The 20232-nt window shown below is 59.3% G+C and overlaps 1 protein-coding gene across 5 annotated transcripts in view; it reads left to right on the plus strand.

The window, feature by feature from the left end:
• ARHGAP23 (Rho GTPase activating protein 23) overlaps positions 1-20232 on the plus strand; it is a 51499-nt gene that overhangs the window by 12267 nt on the left and 19000 nt on the right. For 4 of the 5 annotated variants that reach the window (XM_085561796.1, XM_077788325.2, XM_085561797.1 and 1 more), the window contains exon 2: positions 15315-15494. In XM_085561796.1, the coding sequence (XP_085417922.1) occupies positions 15315-15494 (180 nt within the window). Of the gene's footprint in view, positions 1-13020; positions 13222-15314; positions 15495-20232 lie in introns of those variants that run through there. The other variant, XM_085561794.1, reaches the window with a different exon arrangement.

A 20232-nucleotide genomic window follows, 5' to 3' on the forward strand; every position in this document is an offset into this window, starting at 1 on the left:
AGGTCCCTCTGGTCACCCCGGGGTCCCTCTGGTCACCCCGAGGTCCTGCTGGTCACCCCGAGGTCCTGCTGTGCCACCTCGGTATCCCACTGGTCACCCCGGGGTCCTGTTGGCCACCCCAGGGTCCCACTGTGCACTCTGGGTCCCTTTGGTCATCCAGGCGTCCGGCTGTGCCACCCTGGGGTCCCTCTGGTCACCCTGGGGTCCCTCTGGTCACCCCGGGGTCTGGGGATTGTGGGTTTGGGGACTTTGAATTTGGGGACTTTGAGTCTGGGGACTTTGAGCTTTGGGAACTTTGGCATGGGGACTTTGGGTTTGGAGACTGGATTTGGGGACTTTGGGAATTTTAGGTTTGGGGATTTTGGGTTTAGGGACTTTGGATTTGGGGACTTTCGGTCTGGGGACTGTGGGTTTGGGGACTTTGAGTTTGGGGACTTTGAGTCTGGGGATTTTAGGTTTGGAGGACTTTGGATTTGGGGACTTTGGATTTGGGGATATTTGGTTTAGGGACTTTGGGTTTGGGGATTTTGGGTTTAGGAACTTTGACATGCGGACTTGGGATTTGGAGACTTTGGGTTTAGGGACTTTGGGTCTGGGGACTTTGAGTTTAGGGGCTTTGAGTTTGGGAATTTTAGGTTTGGGGGACTTTGAGTTTGGGGATTTTGGGTTTAGGGACTTTGACATGCGGACTTTGGATTTGGGGACTTTGGGTTTAGGGACTTTGAGTTTGGGAATTTTAGGTTTGGGGGACTTTGGATTTGGGGACTTTGGGTTTAGGGACTTTGAGTTTGGGAATTTTAGGTTTGGGGGACTTTGGGTTTGGGGACTTTGGGTTTAGGGGCTTTGAGTTTGGGAATTTTAGGTTTGGGGGACTTTGAGTTTGAGGATTTTGGGTTTAGGGACTTTGAGTTTGGGAATTTTAGGTTTGGGGGACTTTGAGTTTGGGGATTTTGGGTTAAGGGACTTTGAGTTTGGGAATTTTACGTTTGGGGGACTTTGAGTTTGAGGATTTTGGGTTTAGGGACTTTGAGTTTGGGAATTTTACGTTTGGGGGACTTTTTGGGGATTTTGGGTTTGGGGACTTTTTGGGGATTTTGGGTTTGGGGACTTTTTGGGGATTTTGGGTTTAGGGACTTTGGCATGGAGGGCAGCTCGGGTTGTGGGGGATGCCGAGTGCGGGCCCAGCTCCAAACTGGAATTTGGAGCCTCTCCCCAGTTCCCTGGGAGAAAACGCCGGGGATGAGGGGCGGCTGTCCTGGGAAGCCGCCGAGCCCCGGCGCGGCCTTTTCTTCTCATTAAAAGGGGAAAAAGCGGGGTTGGGTTTCACCTCGGTGCCGTCCCATGAATAAACCACGTCTGGCTGCGGCGAGGCAGCGCGGCCCGATTGAAGAGGAATGGAGATATGTGACCTATTTTAGGCTCCCGAGTTGGAAAATATCGACCTGGCTGCCTCCGGCCTGCCAGCGGCGGGGCCGGCTGTGCCAGCTGGGCCGCAGCGCGCTCCCAAAACGCTCCCGGATATCCCCAAACGCTCCCTGATATCCCAAAATGCTCCTGGTTATCCCAAAACCCTCCTGGATATCCCAAAACACTCCCGGATATCCCAAAACCCTCCCGGTTATCCCAAAACCCTCCCTGATATCCCAAAATGCTCCTGGTTATCCCAAAACCCTCCCTGATATCCCAAAACGCTCCTGGATATCCCAAAACCCTCCCTGATATCCCCAAATGCTCCTGGTTATCCCAAAACCCTCCTGGATATCCCAAAACTCTCCTGGATATCCCAAAACCCTCCCTGATATCCCAAAATGCTCCTGGTTATCCCAAAACCCTCCTGGATATCCCAAAACCCATCTGGTTATCCCAAAATGCTCCCGGATATCCCAAAACGCTCCCTGATATCCCAAAATGCTCCTGATTATCCCAAAACCCACCTGATTATCCCAAAACCCATCTGGTTTTCCCAAAACACTCCCGGATATCCCAAAACCCTCCCAGTGCTCCCAAAACCCTCACGGATATCCCAAAACCCACCTGATTGTCCCAAAACCCATCTGGTTATCCCAAACACTCCCGGATATCCCAAAACCCTCCCAGATATCCCAAAACCCACCTGGCTATTCCAAAACCTGCCTGGCTCTCCAAAACCTGTCTAGTTATCCCAAAACCTGGCTTGGTTATCCCAGAACCCTCCCGGACATCCCAAAACCTACCTGCTTATCCCAAAACCTGCCTGGTTATCCCAAAACCCTCCCAGGTATCCCAAAACCTGCCTGGTTATTCCAAAACCTGCCTGGTAATCCCAAAACCCACCTGGCGATCCCAAAACCTTCCCGGTTCTCCCAAAACCCTCCCAGCTCTCCCAAAACTTGCTCAGCTCTCCCAGAACCCATCTGGTTATCCCAAAACCCACCTGGTTATCCCAAAACCTGTCTAGTTATCCCAAAACCCACCCAGCTCTCCCAAAACCCACCTGACTCTCCCAAAACCTGCTCAGCTTTGCCAGAACCCTCTTGGCTCCCCGAAAACCTGCTTCGTTATCCCAAAACCCACCTGGTTATCCCAAAACCTGTCTAGTTCTCCCAAAACCCACCTGACTCTCCCAGAACCTGTCTAGTTCTCCCAAAACCCGCCCGGCTCTCCCAGAACCCGCCCGGCTCAGGATGCCCCAGGTGGCTCCTTGAAAGGCGCCGCCGAGCTCCTGCCCGGAGCTCCTGGCGCGGTCGCCTCCTTTCTCCGCGGCGACTTCTCCCCAGGAGTTCATTAACTCCTCGCTAATTGCCAGCCCTGCACACCTCGGCGTGGCGCAAGAGCCGCGGCGGCGCGGGCCGGCAGCTCGGTGCCACCGCGGCCGCGCCGGGCATCGGTCACGTTCCCCACGGGTTCGGTGTCGCCAGGGTTGGGGGAGAGGTTTTTGAGGTGGTTTTTGGGGTGGTTTTAGGGTGTTGGGGTGTGGTTGGACCCAGATTTTGGGGGTGGAGCTGGAGCTGGGCTGGCTTTGGGGAAGAGGGGGTGGGTTGTCCCAAAGTGACAAAAATGAGGCAGTGGTGGATGTGGGGGTGGGACCTGGTGGCCATGGTGGGAATAGTCTTGTTGGCCATGGGGATGGGACCTGGTGGCCATGGGGATGGCTCTGGTGGCCGTGGGGTGGCCCTGGTGTCCATGGGGATGGCCCTGGTGTCCATGGGGTGGCCCTAGTGACCATGGGGATGGAGCCTGGTGACCATGGGGATGGAGCCTGGTGGCCATGGGGTGGTCCTGGTGACCATGGGGTGGCCCTGGTGGCCATGGGGTGGTCCTGGTGACCATGGGGTGGCCCTGGTGACCATGGGGATGGCTCTGGTGGCCATGGGGATGGGACCTGGTGGCCGTGGGGATGGGACCTGGTGGCCATGGGGATGGGACCTGGTGGCCGTGGGGATGGGACCTGGTGGCCATGGGGATGGGACCTGGTGGCCATGGGGATGGCTCTGGTGGCCGTGGGGTGGCCCTGGTGTCCATGGGGATGGCTCTGGTGTCCATGGGGTGGCCCTGGTGTCCATGGGGTGGCCCTAGTGACCATGGGGATGGAGCCTGGTGACAATGGGGATAGATCCTGGTGACCATGGGGATGGCCCTGGTGACCATGGGGATGGCTCTGGTGACCATGGGGATGGCTCTGGTGGCCGTGGGGACAGCCCTGGTGCCAGTGGGGACAGACCCTGCCCTCACCTTCGGCGGAATCCCTTTTCCAACAGCAGCAGGACGGATTTGGGATCCCAGGCGCCATCCCAGGGTAGGGAACCGGCTCCTGCCACAGCCCCGAGCCCCAGACTCGCGTCCCCTTCAGCGACCAGCCAGGTCCCCATCGCCCCTCTGACCACCCACCAGCCCGGTGACACCCCCGCGGTGACCGTGTCCCCCCCTGCCATCCCCGAGGGCCACAGAGGGTCCCTTGACGGGGCCGAGCGCGTGGGGCAGCGCCGGGGGCGGGTGGGACAGAGCGCGGTGGCTCCGGGGGGACAATCGGGCCATTGTGGCACATAGTGGCTCTTTTCTGTGCCACGCCGGGCGGGGGCCGGGCCGCGGTGCCAGCGCTTTTCAGGGCCCAGCGTGGTCCCCAGCGGGGCTGGCGGTGACTGGTGTGGCAGCAGGGCCTGGACATCGATGTCCCCAAGCCGGGGAGGGGACGCGGGCTGGGCCGATGGACGCGTGTGGGCTGAGGAAAAATGTCGGGCTGCTCCTAATCCCAGGAAAACGCTGCTGGAGCTCGGTGTCCCCAAAGTTGTGTCCCCAAAGCCACCTCCTGTCCGTGCTGAGGCCGGGGGGGGAAGCTCAGCACCCCTTTTTGGCTCCTTATTTCCACCATCCCTCAGTGGGATTTGTGCCTCTCAAACCCTCAGGTATCACCCCAAAAATTGTCCCTCACATTCTCCCCACTTCAGGCTCCCCATTTTTGAGCGGGGCAGGGGCTGGAGGGAGCTGCAGCCTCCCCCTGCCCTCCGTGGCTCGGATTTTCCGGCGCGGAGGAGCGGGAGCGGAGCGCAAGGTGCCTCTCGGAGCCGCCCGGAGAGGAAATGGCTCATTGTTAGCCCGGCTGAAAAAAACAAAAAAAACCCACAAAAATAAAAAAAAACCAAGAGACCCAAAAAACGGCCCTAATGAGGCCAGCTTCTATTTGAGGGTTTCCATGGGAAAAACAGGAAACGGGATCCTGTTACTTTTCTAGGGCCCGCTGCTGATAACGGCGTTTTTAGGATGGGGAAGAGGAGGAGGAGGAGCTGGCGATGAAGGCAGCCCCAGCATGGCCTTGGTTGGGAGGTGAAAAAATTCCTCCCTGGGCTGGGAGGTGAAAATTCCTCCTTGAGCGGCTCTGGCTCCGTGGTTCCCGTTTTTTGTGCTGTGTCCCCAAATTGTCCCTGCTCGGCGCTGCTGGCGCCGGGTGTTGGGGACAATCCGGGTCCCTGAGTGCAGGGTCCTGTCCCCACCGTCACCAGGGCTGTCCCCATTCCCAGCGGGATCCAGCTGTGTGGGATTGGGCTGGGGGGGGGAATTCCTGGAGCATTCGAGCCCCCTCCCCTCTTTAAAATCCCCGCTGAGCTGCAAAGCTCCTCAGGCAGCGCCGGGTTGAGTTTAAAGAGAATTAAATCGCTTTCTCCCGCCGATCCCTAATCCCGGAGCACCACGGCCGGGGGCGGATGCCGGGATGCTCCCGGCCTTGTCCCCTGTCCCCACCACCCCCGTTCTGCTGTCACCTCACCCCCCTTCCCCCGGCAGCTCCTGCCTGCAGAAAAACATCGATTTCGGCTCTTTTTGGGGGTACAGGCCCCTCCTCAAACGCTGCCTGCGCCCCACCGAGGGCGTGTGGCACCCCGGAGCCCTTTCCCCATCACTGTTTTGCCATAAAAGGCCTGGAACTGGGTTATTGTCTCAGCAGGGCTTTCTTCTCCTCCCAAATCCTATTAAAAACTCATTTTTCTGACCCTAATCTCAGCTGGCCCTTCTGGGGGGGGTCTGAGGGGGGATTAGCGGCTGTGTCCCTCCCCAGGCCCCGGCCCCGCTGGGTCTGTGCGGGAGAAGCGCGGCCGGAGGAGGACGGCTGTGTGGCCATGGTGGTGGCAGTGTCCCTGTCCCTGTCCCTGTCCCTGTCCCCATCCCTGTTCCTGTCCCTATCCCTGTCCCAAGGGTGACGTTATCCCCACCGCGTGCCAGGGCGATGGCGCGGCTGGCAGGGACCCGTGTCACCGCAGCTGGTGACACGTCTGTCCCCAGCTGGGACCGGTGGCCGCAGCCCGGTGATGTCACCGCGCTCAGGGCAGGGGTGGGACACGGAGTGGGGGGACGTGGTGACATCGGGGTCAAATGTGGAGATCCCTCAATGCAGGGAGCAGGGCCGTGTGTCCCCCTGGTTGTGTGTCCCTGCTGTCCGTGTGTCCCCATGTCCATGTGTCCCCATGGCCTTGTGTCCCCCTGGCTGTGTGTCCCTGCTGTCCATGTGTCGCCATGGCCTTGTGTCCCCATGTCCATGTGTCCCTGCTGTCCGTGTGTCCCCATGTCCATGTGTCCCCATGTCCGTGTGTCCCCATGGCCTTGTGTCCCCCTGGCCATGTGTTCCCCTGGCTGTGTGTCCCTGCTGTCCGTGTGTCCCCATGGCTGTGTGTCCCCTTGTCCTTGTGCCCCTGTCCATCTCCCCCTGTCCATGTCCATGTGTCCCTCTGTCCATGTGTCTTCCTGTCAATGTCCCTGTCCGTGTCCCCTGTCCATGTGTCTATCTGTCCCTCTGTCCCTGTGTCCCTCTGTCCATGTCCCCCATCCGTGTCCCCCACCCGTGTCCCCTTTTCTGTGTCCCCCTGTCCATTTGTCCATCTGACCGTGTGTCCCCCCGTCCGTGTGTCCCCCTGTCCGTGTCTCTGTTTCCCCCTGTCCGTGTCTCTGTTCCCCCCTGTCCGTTTCCCTGGATCCCGCCTCCAGCTCCTCTGGCCGCGTATTTAGGACACTCCAGTGCCACGGAAGGTTCTGGAAGCCGTCCAGGCGCTCGCATTCCTCGGCTGGAATCTGCCCCTGCCAGCGCCGCCTGACCTTTCCTGCTCTGGGCTGCGGGAACGATCCCAGGGCTCGTCCCCTCCCTGTCCCCCCGCCAGGGCTTGGGGACCCCTCCCCGGGCACCTCGGGGCTGCTGGGGCAGCTCCTCCGGCCGCAGGGACCGGGTGACAGTGGGGTGACAGCGGGGCGACAGCAGGGTGGCACCAGGGTGGCCCCAGGGTGGTGCTGGTGGCTGGGGTTTTCTCCCACCTTTCTCCATCCCAGTTTCTTGTGGCTGTGCCCGGTGTGGAGGCGCAGGGTGACACTAGGGTGACACCGGGGTGGCCTCAGGGTGGCCCACAGTGACACCAGGGTGACACCAGGGCAGTGCTGGTGGCCAGGGTTTTCTCCCACCTTTCCCCATCCTGGTTTCCTGTGGTTGTGCCTGGTGTGGAGGCGCAGGGTGACACCAGGGTGACACCAAGGTGACACCAGGGTGACACCAGGGTGGCACCGGGGTGGCCCCAGGGTGGTGCTGGTGGCCAGGGTTTGGCTCCCACCTTTCTCCATCCCAGTTTCTTGTGGCTGTGCCCGGTGTGGAGGCGCAGGGTAACACCAGGGTGACACCAAGGTGACACCAGGGTGGCACTGGGGTGGCCCCAGGGTGGTGCTGGTGGCCGGGCTTTGGCTCCCACCTTTCTCCATTCCAGTTTCTTGTGGTTGTGCCCAGTGTGGAGGCGCAGGGTGACACCAGGGTGGTCCATGGTGACACCAGGGTGGCCCATGGTGACACCAGGGTGACACCAGGGTGGCACCGGGGTGGCCCCAGGGTGGTGCTGGTGGCCAGGGTTTGGCTCCCACCTTTCTCCATCCCAGTTTCTTGTGGCTGTGCCCGGTGTGGAGGCGCAGGGTGACACCAGGGTGGCCCATGGTGGCTCCAGGGTGGTGCTGGTGGCTGGGGTTTTCTCCCACCTTTCTCCATCCCAGTTTCTTGTGGCTGTGCCCGGTGTGGAGGCGCAGGGTGACACCAGGGTGGTCCATGGTGACACCAGGATGACACCGGGGTGGCTCCAGGGCTGTGCTGGTGCCCGGGGTTTGGCTCCCACCTTTCTCCATCCCAGTTTCTTGTGGCTGTGCCCAGTGTGGAGGCGCAGGGTGACACCAGGGTGGTCCATGGTGACACCAGGGTGGCCCATGGTGACACCAGGATGACACCAGGGTGGCACCGGGGTGGCCCCAGGGTGGTGCTGGTGGCCAGGGTTTGGCTCCCACCTTTCTCCATTCCAGTTTCTTGTGGCTGTGCCCGGTGTGGAGGCACCGGGTGACACCGGGGTGTGCAGAGGGGGCACTTGGGGACCTTTGGCGACACGGCTGCCACCGGCTGGGTGGGTGCTGGAGCTGTTTTGGGGCAGATCCGTGTCACCTGAGGCTGGGGGGACATTCCGGATGCCGTGGCATCAGCCTGGCGGGGTGGGGGACAGCAGGGGGGTCACCCGCGGGGCCTGGGGGTGCCAGGCCCGGGGCAGCGGGGCAGCAACGGTGGCAATGGTGCCAATGGCAGCAACGGTGGCAATGGCGGCAATGGTGGCAATTCAGCAATGCAGCAATGGCGGCAATGGCGGCAATGGCGGGAATGGCGGCCATGGCGGCCATGGCGGCAATGGCGGCAATGCAGCAATGGCGGCAATGCAGCAATGGCGGCCATGGCGGCAATGGCGGCAATGCAGCAATGGCGGCAATGGCGGCAATGGCGGCAATGGCGGCCATGGCGGCAATGGCGGCAATGCTGCAATGGCGGCAATGGCGGCAATGGCGGCAATGCTGCAATGGCGGGAATGGCGGGAATGGCGGCAATGGCGGCAATGCAGCAATGGCGGCAATGGCGGCAATGGCGGCAATGGCGGCCATGGCGGCAATGGCGGCAATGCTGCAATGGCGGCAATGGCGGCAATGGCGGCAATGCTGCAATGGCGGGAATGGCGGGAATGGCGGCAATGGCGGCAATGCAGCAATGGCGGCAATGGCGGCAATGCAGCAATGGCGGCAATGCAGCAATGGCGGCAATGGCGGCAATGCTGCAATGGCGGCAATGGCGGCAATGGCGGCAATGCTGCAATGGCGGCCATGGCGGCAATGGCGGCCATGGAGGCAATGCAGCAATGGCGGCAATGGCGGCAATGGCGGCAATGCGGCAATGGCGGCAATGGCGGCAATGGCGGGAATGCAGCAATGGCGGCAATGCAGCAATGGCGGCCATGGCGGCCATGGCGGGAATGGCGGCAATGGCGGCAATGCGGCAATGGCGGCAATGGCGGCAATGCGGCAATGGCGGCAATGCGGCAATGGCGCCCATGGCGGCAATGGCGGCAATGGCGGCAATGCAGCAATGGCGGCAATGGCGCCCATGGCGGCAATGGCGGCCATGGAGGCAATGCAGCAATGGCGGCAATGGCGGCAATGGCGGGAATGCAGCAATGGCGGCAATGCAGCAATGGCGGCAATGGCGGGAATGCAGCAATGGCGGCAATGGCGGGAATGCAGCAATGGCGGCCATGGCGGCCATGGCGGGAATGGCGGCAATGGCGGCAATGGCGGCAATGGCGGCAATGGCGGCAATGGCGGCAATGGCGGCAATGGCGGCAATGCGGCAATGGCGGCAATGCGGCAATGGCGGCCATGGCGGCAATGGCGGCAATGGCGGCCATGGCGGCAATGGCGGCCATGGAGGCAATGCAGCAATGGCGGCAATGGCGGCAATGGCGGGAATGCAGCAATGGCGGCAATGCAGCAATGGCGGCAATGGCGGGAATGCAGCAATGGCGGCAATGGCGGGAATGCAGCAATGGCGGCCATGGCGGCCATGGCGGGAATGGCGGCAATGGCGGCAATGGCGGGAATGCAGCAATGGCGGCAATGGCGGCAATGGCGGCAATGGCGGCAATGCGGCAATGGCGGCCATGGCGGCAATGGCGGCAATGGCGGCAATGGCGGCAATGCGGCAATGGCGGCAATGGCGGCCATGGCGGCAATGGCGGCAATGGCGGCAATGGCGGCAATGGCGGGAATGCAGCAATGGCGGCAATGGCGGCAATGGCGGCAATGGCGGCAATGCGGCAATGGCGGCCATGGCGGCAATGGCGGCAATGGCGGCAATGGCGGCAATGGCGGCAATGCGGCAATGGCGGCAATGGCGGCAATGGCGGGAATGCAGCAATGGCGGCAATGGCGGCAATGGCGGCAATGGCGGCAATGCGGCAATGGCGGCCATGGCGGCAATGGCGGCAATGGCGGCAATGGCGGCAATGGCGGCAATGCGGCAATGGCGGCAATGGCGGCAATGGCGGGAATGCAGCAATGGCGGCAATGGCGGCAATGGCGGCAATGGCGGCAATGCGGCAATGGCGGCCATGGCGGCAATGGCGGCAATGCGGCAATGGCGGCAATGGCGGCAATGGCGGCCATGGCGGCCATGGCGGCAATGGCGGCCATGGCGGCAATGGCGGCCATGGCGGGAATGGCGGCAATGGCGGCAATGGCGGCAATGCAGCAATGGCGGCAATGGCGGCCATGCCCAGAATTTCTCTGGCATTTCCCTGGAATTTCCCCAGCATTTCTCTGGCATTTTCCAGTCATTTCCCTGGAATTTCTCAGGCATTTCCCCCGGCGGGGCCTCCAGCACGTCAGGAATGCAGAGCACGACCCCCTCGAGTGGGACAGGGACAGGGATGGGACAGAGACGGGGACAGGGATGGGACAGGGACAGGGACAAGGACAGGAGAGGGACGGGGACAGGGATGGGGACAGGGACAGGGACAGGGACAGGGACAGGGACAGGGACAGGGACAGGGATGGGGACAGGGACAGGGACAGGGACAGGGATGGGACCGGGACAGGGACAGGGACAGGGACAGGGACAGGGACAGGGATGGGACAGGGACAGGGACAAGGACAGGAGAGGGACGGGGACAGGGATGGGGACAGGGACAGGGACAGGGACAGGGACAGGGACAGGGACAGGAACAGGGACAGGGACATGGACGGGGACAGGGACAGGGACAGGGACGGGGACAGGGACAGGGACAGGGACAAGGACAGGGGGACGCTGCCACCCCCCATCCCCAGCCCCGAGCTGAGCTCCTCCAGGTGCCGCTCATTTTTCCGAATTTCTCCCAAATTTTGGCTGCCGGGGCTTTGGGGGGAGGGCAGGGCAGGGGAAGGGGATTTGTCCCCCGGGGCTTCTTGTCCCTCGTGTCCCCAACTCTGCCAGGGGACAACAAGGGGACAACAGGGGACCCGCCAGGCCTGGGTGTCCCCCAGAATGAGAGGTGGGGTTGGGAGGGGGCTCTTGGTTTAATTCCACCTGGGAATTGTCCTTGGAGCGATTTTAAACTTTTTTTTTAATTTTTAAATTTTTAATTTTTAATTTTTTAAATTTATTTTTTATTTTTTATTTTTTTTAAATTTTTAATTTTTAAATTTTTTTAATTTAAAATTTTTTCTCTTTTTTCTTTTTTCTTTTTAAAATTTTAAAATTTTAAATTTTTTATTTTTAAAATTTTTAGATTTTTAATTTTTATTTTTAGTTTTTAATTTTTAATTTTAATTTTAATTTTAATTTTAATTTTAATTTTAATTTTTATTTTTATTTTTATTTTTATTTTTATTTTTATTTTTTAGTTTTTTATATTTATTTTTATTTCTAATACCATAATTTTTAATTTTTAATGCATTTTGTACTATTTAATTACTTACTTTTAACGTCTTTCCATTTTAAATTTCTAAATCGATTTTGTATTTTAAATAATTATTTACTTTTTAACTTTTTTTTCCCAATTTTTAATTTTTAAAATACCTTAAATTTTTTCCCCCTTATTTTACATTTTTACTCCCTTTTTACCACAGGCCCTGAGAGCGCCGTGTCTCTGCGTGGGGGGAAATATTTTTATTTTTTGGCCTCCGCGGGGCTGTTTTGGTCCTCGGGGTGCAGGATGAGCGTCCCCCCGACCCCTCCCCAGGGTGGGGACAAATGTGGGGACACGGAGGGAGCTGGGGTGGCCCCGCTGGTGGCAGAGGTGACAAAGTGGCTCCGTGTCCCGGTGCCCTGCGGGAAAGGAAGGAAGGAAGAGGCCGGCAGGAGGGAGAGGAGGAAGCGGGGAGGGTGGGATGCTGCCCGCGGTGATGGAGGAACAAAAAAAAAAAATAAAATAAAAGAAAAAAATAAGAAAAAAGAAGGGAAAAAAATGGAAGGGAAAAAAAATGGGAAAAATGAAAGGGGGAAAATGAAAGGGGAAAAATGAAAGGGGAAAAATTAAAAGGGGAGAAATTGAAAGGGAAAAAAATAAAAGAGGAATAAATGAAGAGGAAAAAATAAAAGGGGAAAAAATAAAAGGGGAAAAAATGAATGGGGGGAAAAATGCAAGGGAAAAATGTAGGGGAAAAATGAAGGGGGAAAAAATGAAAGGGGAAAAATGAAAAGGGAAAAATGAAAAGGGGAAATGAAAGGTGGAAAAATAAAAGGGGAAAAATAAAAAGAGAAGAAATGAAAAGGGAAAAAAATAAAAAGGGAAAAAATGAGTGGGAAAAAATGAAAGGGGAAAAAATGAAGAGGAAAAATAAAAGGGGAAAAAAATGAAGGTAAAAAATAAAAGGGGAAAAATGAAAGGGGGAAAAATGCAAGGGAAAAAATGCAAGGGAAAAAATGAAAACGGAAAAATGAAAGGTGGAAAAATAAAAGGGGAAAATAAAAAGAGAAAAAATGTCAAAGGAAAAAATAAAAAGGGAAAAAGTGAGTAGGAAAAAATAAAAGGGAAAAAATGCGAGGGGAAAAAATGCAAGGGGAAAAATGAAAGGTGAAAAAATGAAAAGGGAAAAAATGAGTAGGAAAAAATAAAAGGGAAAAAATGCGAGGGGAAAAAATGCAAGGGGAAAAATGAAAGGTGAAAAAATGAAAAGGGAAAAATATGAAAGGGGAAAAAATGAAAGGGGAAAAAATGAAAGGGGAAAAACGAAAGGGGAAAAATTAAAAGGGGAAAAATGAAAGGGGAAAAATGGAAGGGGTAAAAAATAGAAGGAAAAAAAAAAATAAAATAAGAAAAAAAGGGAAAGTGCTGTCAGAGTGACACGGGGGGGGCTGGGGGCGGTGGGCTGGGCGCTGATCCCTGCCGGCAGCTGGAGCCCTGTGGCCGCCCGCCCTCCCTCCGTCCGTCTGTCCATCCTTCCATCCCTCCCTCCCTCTTTCCATCCCTCCCTCCCTCTTTCCATCCCTCCCTCCCCTGGGTGGGCGCTCCGCGGCTCGGGGGTCGCTGCAGCGAGCGTCAGGCAGCTCCGAGCTCCCGGCAGAGGAGGGGGCTACGACCCCCAATGGGGATCCCGACCCCGAGCTGAGACCCCCGGAGCAGCGGCGGGATGGTGGAGGAGGAGGAGGAGGAGGAGGAGGAGGAGGAGGAGGAGGAGGAGGAGGCGGCCGGGGGGTCGCGGGGTCGCTGCCGACCCCCGGCAGCCCCCAGCCCCAAAAGGCTGTGGAGCGTGGGGGGCTGCGGGCGGCGCTGGCGGCTGGAGAGGCCGGTCGGGGTGGATTGCAGCTCCCCCGAGCCCCGCTGCATTTGGCTGAGCAGCCTCCGCCGCCTCGCCGCCGCCCGCGACCCCCGGGAGACCCCCGAGCCCCGGGAGACCCCCGAGCCCCGGCCCGGCCGCGGGCTGAGCAGGGAGCGGCGCCGCCGGGTGAGAGCAGCGAACCGGGGCGCGCCCGCGAGGGGAGCGGGGAGGATTTGGGAGGGTGGGAGAGGGGTCTCGGGAGAAGGGGTGGGGTGTTTGTCACAGCGCCCCGGTGCTGGCGTGTCCCCCCCTTTGTCGCCTCCCGGATCCTGAGCCGACAAATCCCGGGGACAAATCCCGGGACAGCGGGGACAGCGCTGCTTTGTTCGGCAGGAGGGGGACACTGGCGGGAGGTGCCTGTCCCCCAGTGTGTCCCCACGGGGGTGGCTCGGTGACGTGGGGGACGAGGGCTTGGTGACACCGGAGTTCGCAGGAGTTGGGGTGACCCAGCTCGGGGGGGCTCTGGATGATCAAAGGGCTGCCCCCATCCCTGCGGCGCTCCCGGGATGGGGATTTGGGACTGCTGGGGGCGAGGTTAAAATCCAGGAATTTGGGAGGAGGGACAGGACAAACAACCGAGGTGACAAACTGTCTGCAGGAGCTCAGCCAGCCCTGGGCCACAAGCTTCAAAACCCAAAAAAAAAACCCCAAAAACACCCTCCAAATCCGTGTGGCGGCGAGGGAAACTGAGGCACAGCCGCCTGGCAGGATGCTCCTCCCCGGGTCACCTCACACCTGGGGTGTGACACGTCCTGCCTTCACGGCAGTGACACGGGGACGCGTCCCCGTCCCCTCGGGCCCGCTGCTGCCCATGTCTGCAGCCATCCGAGCCCTCTCCGCGGGGCCTGTCCGCGCCGGTTAAAATCAGCGGGGCACATTCAGCTGTCAGCTTAAAAATAATCCGGCCAGCCGGCGGCCGACACAATGGAGGGCACAGATGGGGCCGGGCGCCCCGGGGATGCTCCCGAGCCCCGGGGTTGAGGGATGGGGGTCCCCCGGCAGCGGGGACGGGGGTGGGGGGCTCCTCTTGGGCTTATCTTGGGGTTTTTGGAGGGGTTGCGGCGTTGGCAGTGGGGGTTTTGTGGCTTTCCCGGGCTGGTTTTTGGGGTTCTGTGTGGTTTTGGGGTGGGGCAGCTGATTTTTGGAAGGGGTCAGCGCAGGGACCCTGTTCTCAGGGGGGAAAGACCCCCGTGGGCACCTCGGGGTCCGTGTGGGACGTGCTGGACGGAGGGCACGGCCCGGCCCTGCCGAAAAGGCCCACTCAGCACAGGCACACACACAAAGGCTTTTTGTGCCTTGTCCCTTTGTGTCCCTTGTCCCCGTCGCCTCCCATCCACCGCTTCCACCCAGACAGCCCCTGAATTTTAACACCCTCATCCCAGCACGGCCTGGAAGGAGCCAAAACTGGGCCCAGGGTCCCTGTGGATCCCTGCCCGGCTCCCTGCCTCCTTCTCCCGCTCCCACATTCCCGATTCCCCCGGTTTATGGCACAGCTGGGTGATGCCAGGACACATCAGGCAGCGCCCTCTGCTCCCCTCGGCCCTGGAGCTGCTCCCAGCCCGGCCAGATGTGCTGCCAGATGTGAGCTGAGCCCTCCCAAACTCATCCCACCCTGAGCTCCAAGCTCCTGGAATTCAGAAGCTGGGAGTCCATCCCAGGTGTTGGCACTCGGGCGGTTTCTCCAAGCTCCTCGGTGCCAGGGGAGGTGCCCGCGGCTGCCCCGGCTGTGCCACGGCCCCGTTCCCTCTCCTGGCACCGGCACTGGGAGCTGTGGGATGAAGCCACATCCCCTTGGCCCTATTTGCTGCTCTGGGCAGTGTCCCCTGCCAGATCCTGCCAGGTCCTGCCCCGTTTTGGGAAGCCTCGCTGGTCCCACCACCTCCCTTTCCGGCTTTGCCCGAGGTTCTTGCTGTGCCATCAGGGACCTTTTGTCCCCAAGTGCCACATCCCGTCCCCTCACCTCCCCTCCTGGGTCCCATCCAGACCCTGGGGCACAGCTCCTTTATTTTAATTTCCTTTCCATTCATCTCCTTCCCAAAGGCCCCACAGGGCTGGAATTTTTTTTTTTTGGGGGGGGGATGGATTAGGGATGGAGTGGAGGAGGGGGTTTAGGAACGGGGCAGCTTTTTGGGCAGAGCTCAGCCCCCATCACGGGCTTCAGCATGGCCACATGGGGTGCCACCTTCCCCAGCAGTGACAGCTTGTCCTTGTCCCCGCAGCCGACGCCGGGACGGAGAGATGGGGCGTCCCCAAACGCCAACGCACCCCCGGAGGGGGGATCCTTCCCCTGGGTGGGCCCCAAGACGGTGGTGCTGCGGAAAAGCCCCCGGGGCGGCTTCGGCTTCACCCTCCGCCACTTCATCGTGTACCCCCCGGAATCGGCCGTGCACTCGGCCAAGGTAGGAGCCGCGGGAATTTTGGGAATGCTGCCGGGATGCGGGATGCTCCTGGGCAGGGGGATGAGCAGTGACACGTCCATCCTCTGCTTAGGAGCCGCGGGAATTTTGGGAATGCTGCCGGGATGCGGGATGCTCCCGTGGGGGCTGGGGGCATCCAGGGGGATGAGCAGTGACGAATTTTGGGAATGCTGCAGGGATGCGGGATGCTCCTGGGCAGGGGGATGAGCAGCGACATGTCCATCCCTTGCTTAGGAGCCGCGGGAATTTTGGGAATGCTGCCGGGATGCGGGATGCTCCTGTTGGGGCTGGGGGCATCCAGGGGGATGAGCAGTGATGAATTTTGGGAATACTACCAGGATGCAGGATGCTCCTGGGCAGGGGGATGAGCAGCGACATGTCCATCCCTTGCTCAGGAGCCGCGGGAATTTCGGGAATTCTGCCGGGATGCGGGATGCTCCTGTCGGGGCTGGTGGCGGGCAGGGGGATGAGTCCATCCCCTGCTTTGTTGGTGTCCTAGTTTAGGGTAAATTTGGGAGAAAAACCTCTGGAAGGAGCCCCCAGCAAACAAACCCCCACGGCGCCTCCCCACCCACCCGGTTCGGGAAGAATTTTCTCGGAGAGAAGTGGAAAAGAACCTGTTTATTTAACAAACAAAACACTCCCCAGCACAAAACACAAAAAAAAGAACAACACCAGATGAGAACAAAACTCTTTCACCACTCTGAAGAGATGAACAAATCCAGAAAGTTTCTCCCGAGAGTGGGTGCTGGGGGTTGCTCTGGGCACTGGGGATGGCTGCTGCAGATCACAGAGCGCAGGCTCTGGGTGCTCCTTGGTGTTTCCCAGCTCCCACTCCGGAGCAGGTTGGGATGATATTCAGGAAAGGAAAAGGAAAAAAAACCAGTCCAGGGAAAGAATTGGACTGGTTAACTAAACTAACTAAAAAGCAAAGGGAAAAGCAGAAGCAAGGAAACAAAGCAAGCCAGCCAGCACGAGCCTCTTCTAGACAACAAACCATGGCGGGAGGTTCTCGGAATCTGAGGTATTGATGATTCCCAGATTGTAGAAATTCTCTTTTTGCCTCTTTGCCAAAGGAGAAGCCATAATTGGTCTGTGCTGGTTTCCAGGTTGTTTATTCTGTTTATCTCTCACATGTTCTGCTGCCCTGCCCAGCTCTGTCCTGCAGGGCAGTGTGTGGGGCTCTGCCCTCAGTGGGATGTGACAAACATTAAATACCAGAAACTCCCTGGGCTGGATTTACAATAAAAATGGTAAATTTATTTTAAATTGTAACATCCCTCAGTGGGGTGTTACAAACATTAAATACCACAAACTACCTGGGCTGGATTTACAATAACATGCCAATATTGCTGGGAACAGCAGGAAAAGGCACCTCGGAGCCCCCAGGGCTGGTGGATTTTTGGTTCCCTCTCTCCTGACTTTTTTTCCAACTGGATCTGCCCTGGGATTTGCATTTTTGTTGCCGCTCTGGTTGATGCCTTTTGGGCACCTCTGAGCCCCGATCTGGGCAGCGCCTTTGCCCTGAAGGATGGAGAGATCCCGTGGAGCCACCCAGCAGCATTTTCCAGCGTGGATTTTCCCCTCCACACCCCGAGGCACGAACCAGCTCCAACCTCCTGGAATAATTCTGGAATTCGGAACACCTTCCTCTGCCCATTTTCCACGGGAGGAGAGTCTGAGAGCCACACATCCCTTTCCCTGCTCCGGGCTGGGCAGATCCTTGGATCATCCCATCACCCTTGGAGCTCCACGGCTGCCCCACGGCTCCGGCTGCCCCACGGCTGCGGGCGCTGGCGGACGGGGAAATGAGTCACAGGGTGGGGAGAACCGACTCGCCGGAATCCATCCTCCGGCACCTCCGGCTTTTCCCAGGCTCCTCGTTCTGCCTCTCCATCCCCTTCCTGCCCCGTCCCCGCCAGCGTGGCTCTGCCGGGGAGATTTTGTCATCAGAACGGCCTGAAGCGCCTCCAAACCCGCTCCCACCTCTCCACTGCCTTCCAAAAAAATTGCTCCTGCCCCGCTGGGCACCGGGGCGTGGCGGGGGATGGAGCTGGATCCGCGCCGGGAGCTGGAGATGCTCTTGGGAAGAGGCTGGGAATGGCTCGGGAGCTGGGATTGCTCCTGGAAAGAGGCTGGGAATGGCTCGGGAGCTGGGATTGCTCCTGGAAAAAGGCTGGGAATAGGTGGGGAGCTGAAGATGCTCCTGGAAAGAGGCTGGGAATGGCTCGGGAGCTGGGATTGCTCCTGGGAATGGCTCGGGAGCTGGGATTGCTCCTGGAAAGAGGCTGGGAATGGCTCGGGAGCTGGGATTGCTCCTGGAAAGAGGCTGGAAATGGCTCGGGAGCTGGGATTGCTGTTGGAAAGAGGCCTGGAATGGCTCGGGAGCGGGGATTGCTCCTGGAAATGGCTCGGGAGCTGGAGATGCTCCTGGAAATGGCTCGGGAGCTGGAGATGCTCCTGGAAAGAGGCTGGGAACGGCTCGGGAGCTGGGATTGCTCCTGGAAAGAGGCTGAGAATGGCTCGGGAGCTGGGATTGCTCCTGGAAATGGCTCGGAAGCTGGGATTGCTCCTGGAAAGAGGCTGGGAAGGGCTCGGGAGCTGGGATTGCTCCTGGAAAGAGGCTGGAATGGCTCGGGAGCTGGGATTGCTCCTGGAAATGGCTCGGGAGCTGGGATTGCTCCTGGGAATGGCTCGGGAGCTGAAGATGCTCCTGGAAAGAGGCTGGGAATGGCTCGGGAGCTGGGATTGCTCCTGGAAAGAGGCTGGAAATGGCTCGGGAGCTGGGATTGCTCCTGGAAATGGCTCGGAAGCTGGGATTGCTCCTGGAAAGAGGCTGGGAAGGGCTCGGGAGCTGGGATTGCTCCTGGAAATGGCTCGGGAGCTGGGATTGCTCCTGGAAAGAGGCTGGGAAGGGCTCGGGAGCTGGGATTGCTCCTGGAAATGGCTCGGGAGCTGGGATTGCTCCTGGAAAGAGTCTGGGAATGGCTCGGGAGCTGGGATTGCTCCTGGAAATGGCTCGGGAGCTGGGATTGCTCCTGGAAAGAGGCCGGGAAGGGCTCCCGGCCCCGTGCCAGCCGGAGCCGGCGGAGCTGCAGCCGCCGCGGGGCCCGGCTCCCCGCCAGCTCCGGGGCTGAGTTTCGGTGGGTTGACTCAGCAGGGAGGGGCAGCGGTGCCACCGGGGCGGCCCCGGGGCTGGGAAGGGCTCCGGGGCGCCGCGGGCCGAGGATGGGCAGGGACGGGCTGAGTCCGTGCCCGCAGGGCGGCCCCACGGTCCGGCCGCGGCTTTTCCGTGGGCACCTGCAGCGGTGCCCCGGCTGTCCGCTCCTTGTGGCTGCCGATGTCTCCCTCCTGGCACCCTGGCACCTTGGGGACACCGGGGTTGTGTCCCCACCGGCTGGGGGCTGTGGCCTGCCCTGTGCTCCCAGCCAGGCGTGGAAAAATCTGGCGCTGCTGGAGGGAAAATTCCCCTTCCAGGTGCCCAAATCCTTCCTTGGGGGGACGTGAGACCCACCCCGTGCCCCACTCCACCCTGGCACCCCCAGTGTGGCTCTGCTGGGGCTCCCCATGGCGGGTTTGGGTTAAAAGTGCAGGGATTTGGCACAATTGCCATGCCATGGCACAGATCAGTACCCACCTCAGCCTGGCATCCCCAGCCAGGCAGTGCAGCTCAGGCAGAGCTCCCTGTGGTGGATTTGGGTTAAAAGGGCAGGGATTTGGCACAATTCCCATGCCATGGCACAGATCAGTGCCCACCCCACCCTGGCATCCCCAGCCAGGCAGTGCAGCTCAGGCAGAGCTCCCCGTGGCGGGTTTGGGTTAAAAGGGCAAGGATTTGGCACAATTCCCATGCCATGGCACAGATCAGTGCCCACCTCAGCCCTGACACCCCAACCCGGGCAGCGCGGCTCTGCTGGGGCTCCCCATGGTGGGTTTGGGTTAAAAGGGCAGGGATTTGGCACAATTCCCATGCCATGGCACAGATCCTCAGCCCTGGCACCCCAACCCGGGCAGTGAGGCTCTGGCAGAGCTCCCCATGGTGGGTTTGGGTTAAAAGGGCAGGGATTCGGTACAATTGCCATGCCATGGCACAGATCAGTGCCCACCTCAGCCTGGCATCCCCAGCCAGGCAGTGCAGCTCAGGCAGAGCTCCCTGTGGTGGGTTTGGGTTAAAAGGGCAGGGATTTGGCACAATTGCCATGCCATGGCACAGATCCTCAGCCCTGGCACCCCAAAACGGGCAGCGCGGCTCTGCTGGGGCTCCCCATGGCGGGTTTGGGTTAAAAGGGCAGGGATTTGGCACAATTGCCATGCCATGGCACAGATCAGTGCCCACCCCACCCTGGCACCCCAACCCGGGCAGTGAGGCTCTGGCAGAGCTCCCTGTGGTGGGTTTGGGTTAAAAGGGCAGGGATTTGGCACAATTGCCATGCCATGGCACAGATCCTCAGCCCTGGCACCCCAACCCGGGCAGCGCGGCTCTGCTGGGGCTCCCCATGGCGGGTTTGGGTTAAAAGGGCAGGGATTTGGCACAATTGCCATGCCATGGCACAGATCAATGCCCACCTCAGCCCTGGCAGCCCGCGCCGTGCACCGGGAGGCTGCAGGGATGAGGATTTATCCAAGTTGGGATGGATCCTTCCCCTGGAGCCCCGCGGGTGGGTTTGGGATCTCCCCAGCCCGGTGGGAAGGGTGAGATGCCACCCTGAAGCTGGCATGG

This window comes from Lonchura striata, chromosome 27 (genome assembly GCF_050655825.1).
Source record: "Lonchura striata isolate lonStrDom1 chromosome 27, ASM5065582v1, whole genome shotgun sequence".
NCBI classification, from domain to species: Eukaryota; Metazoa; Chordata; class Aves; order Passeriformes; family Estrildidae; genus Lonchura; species Lonchura striata.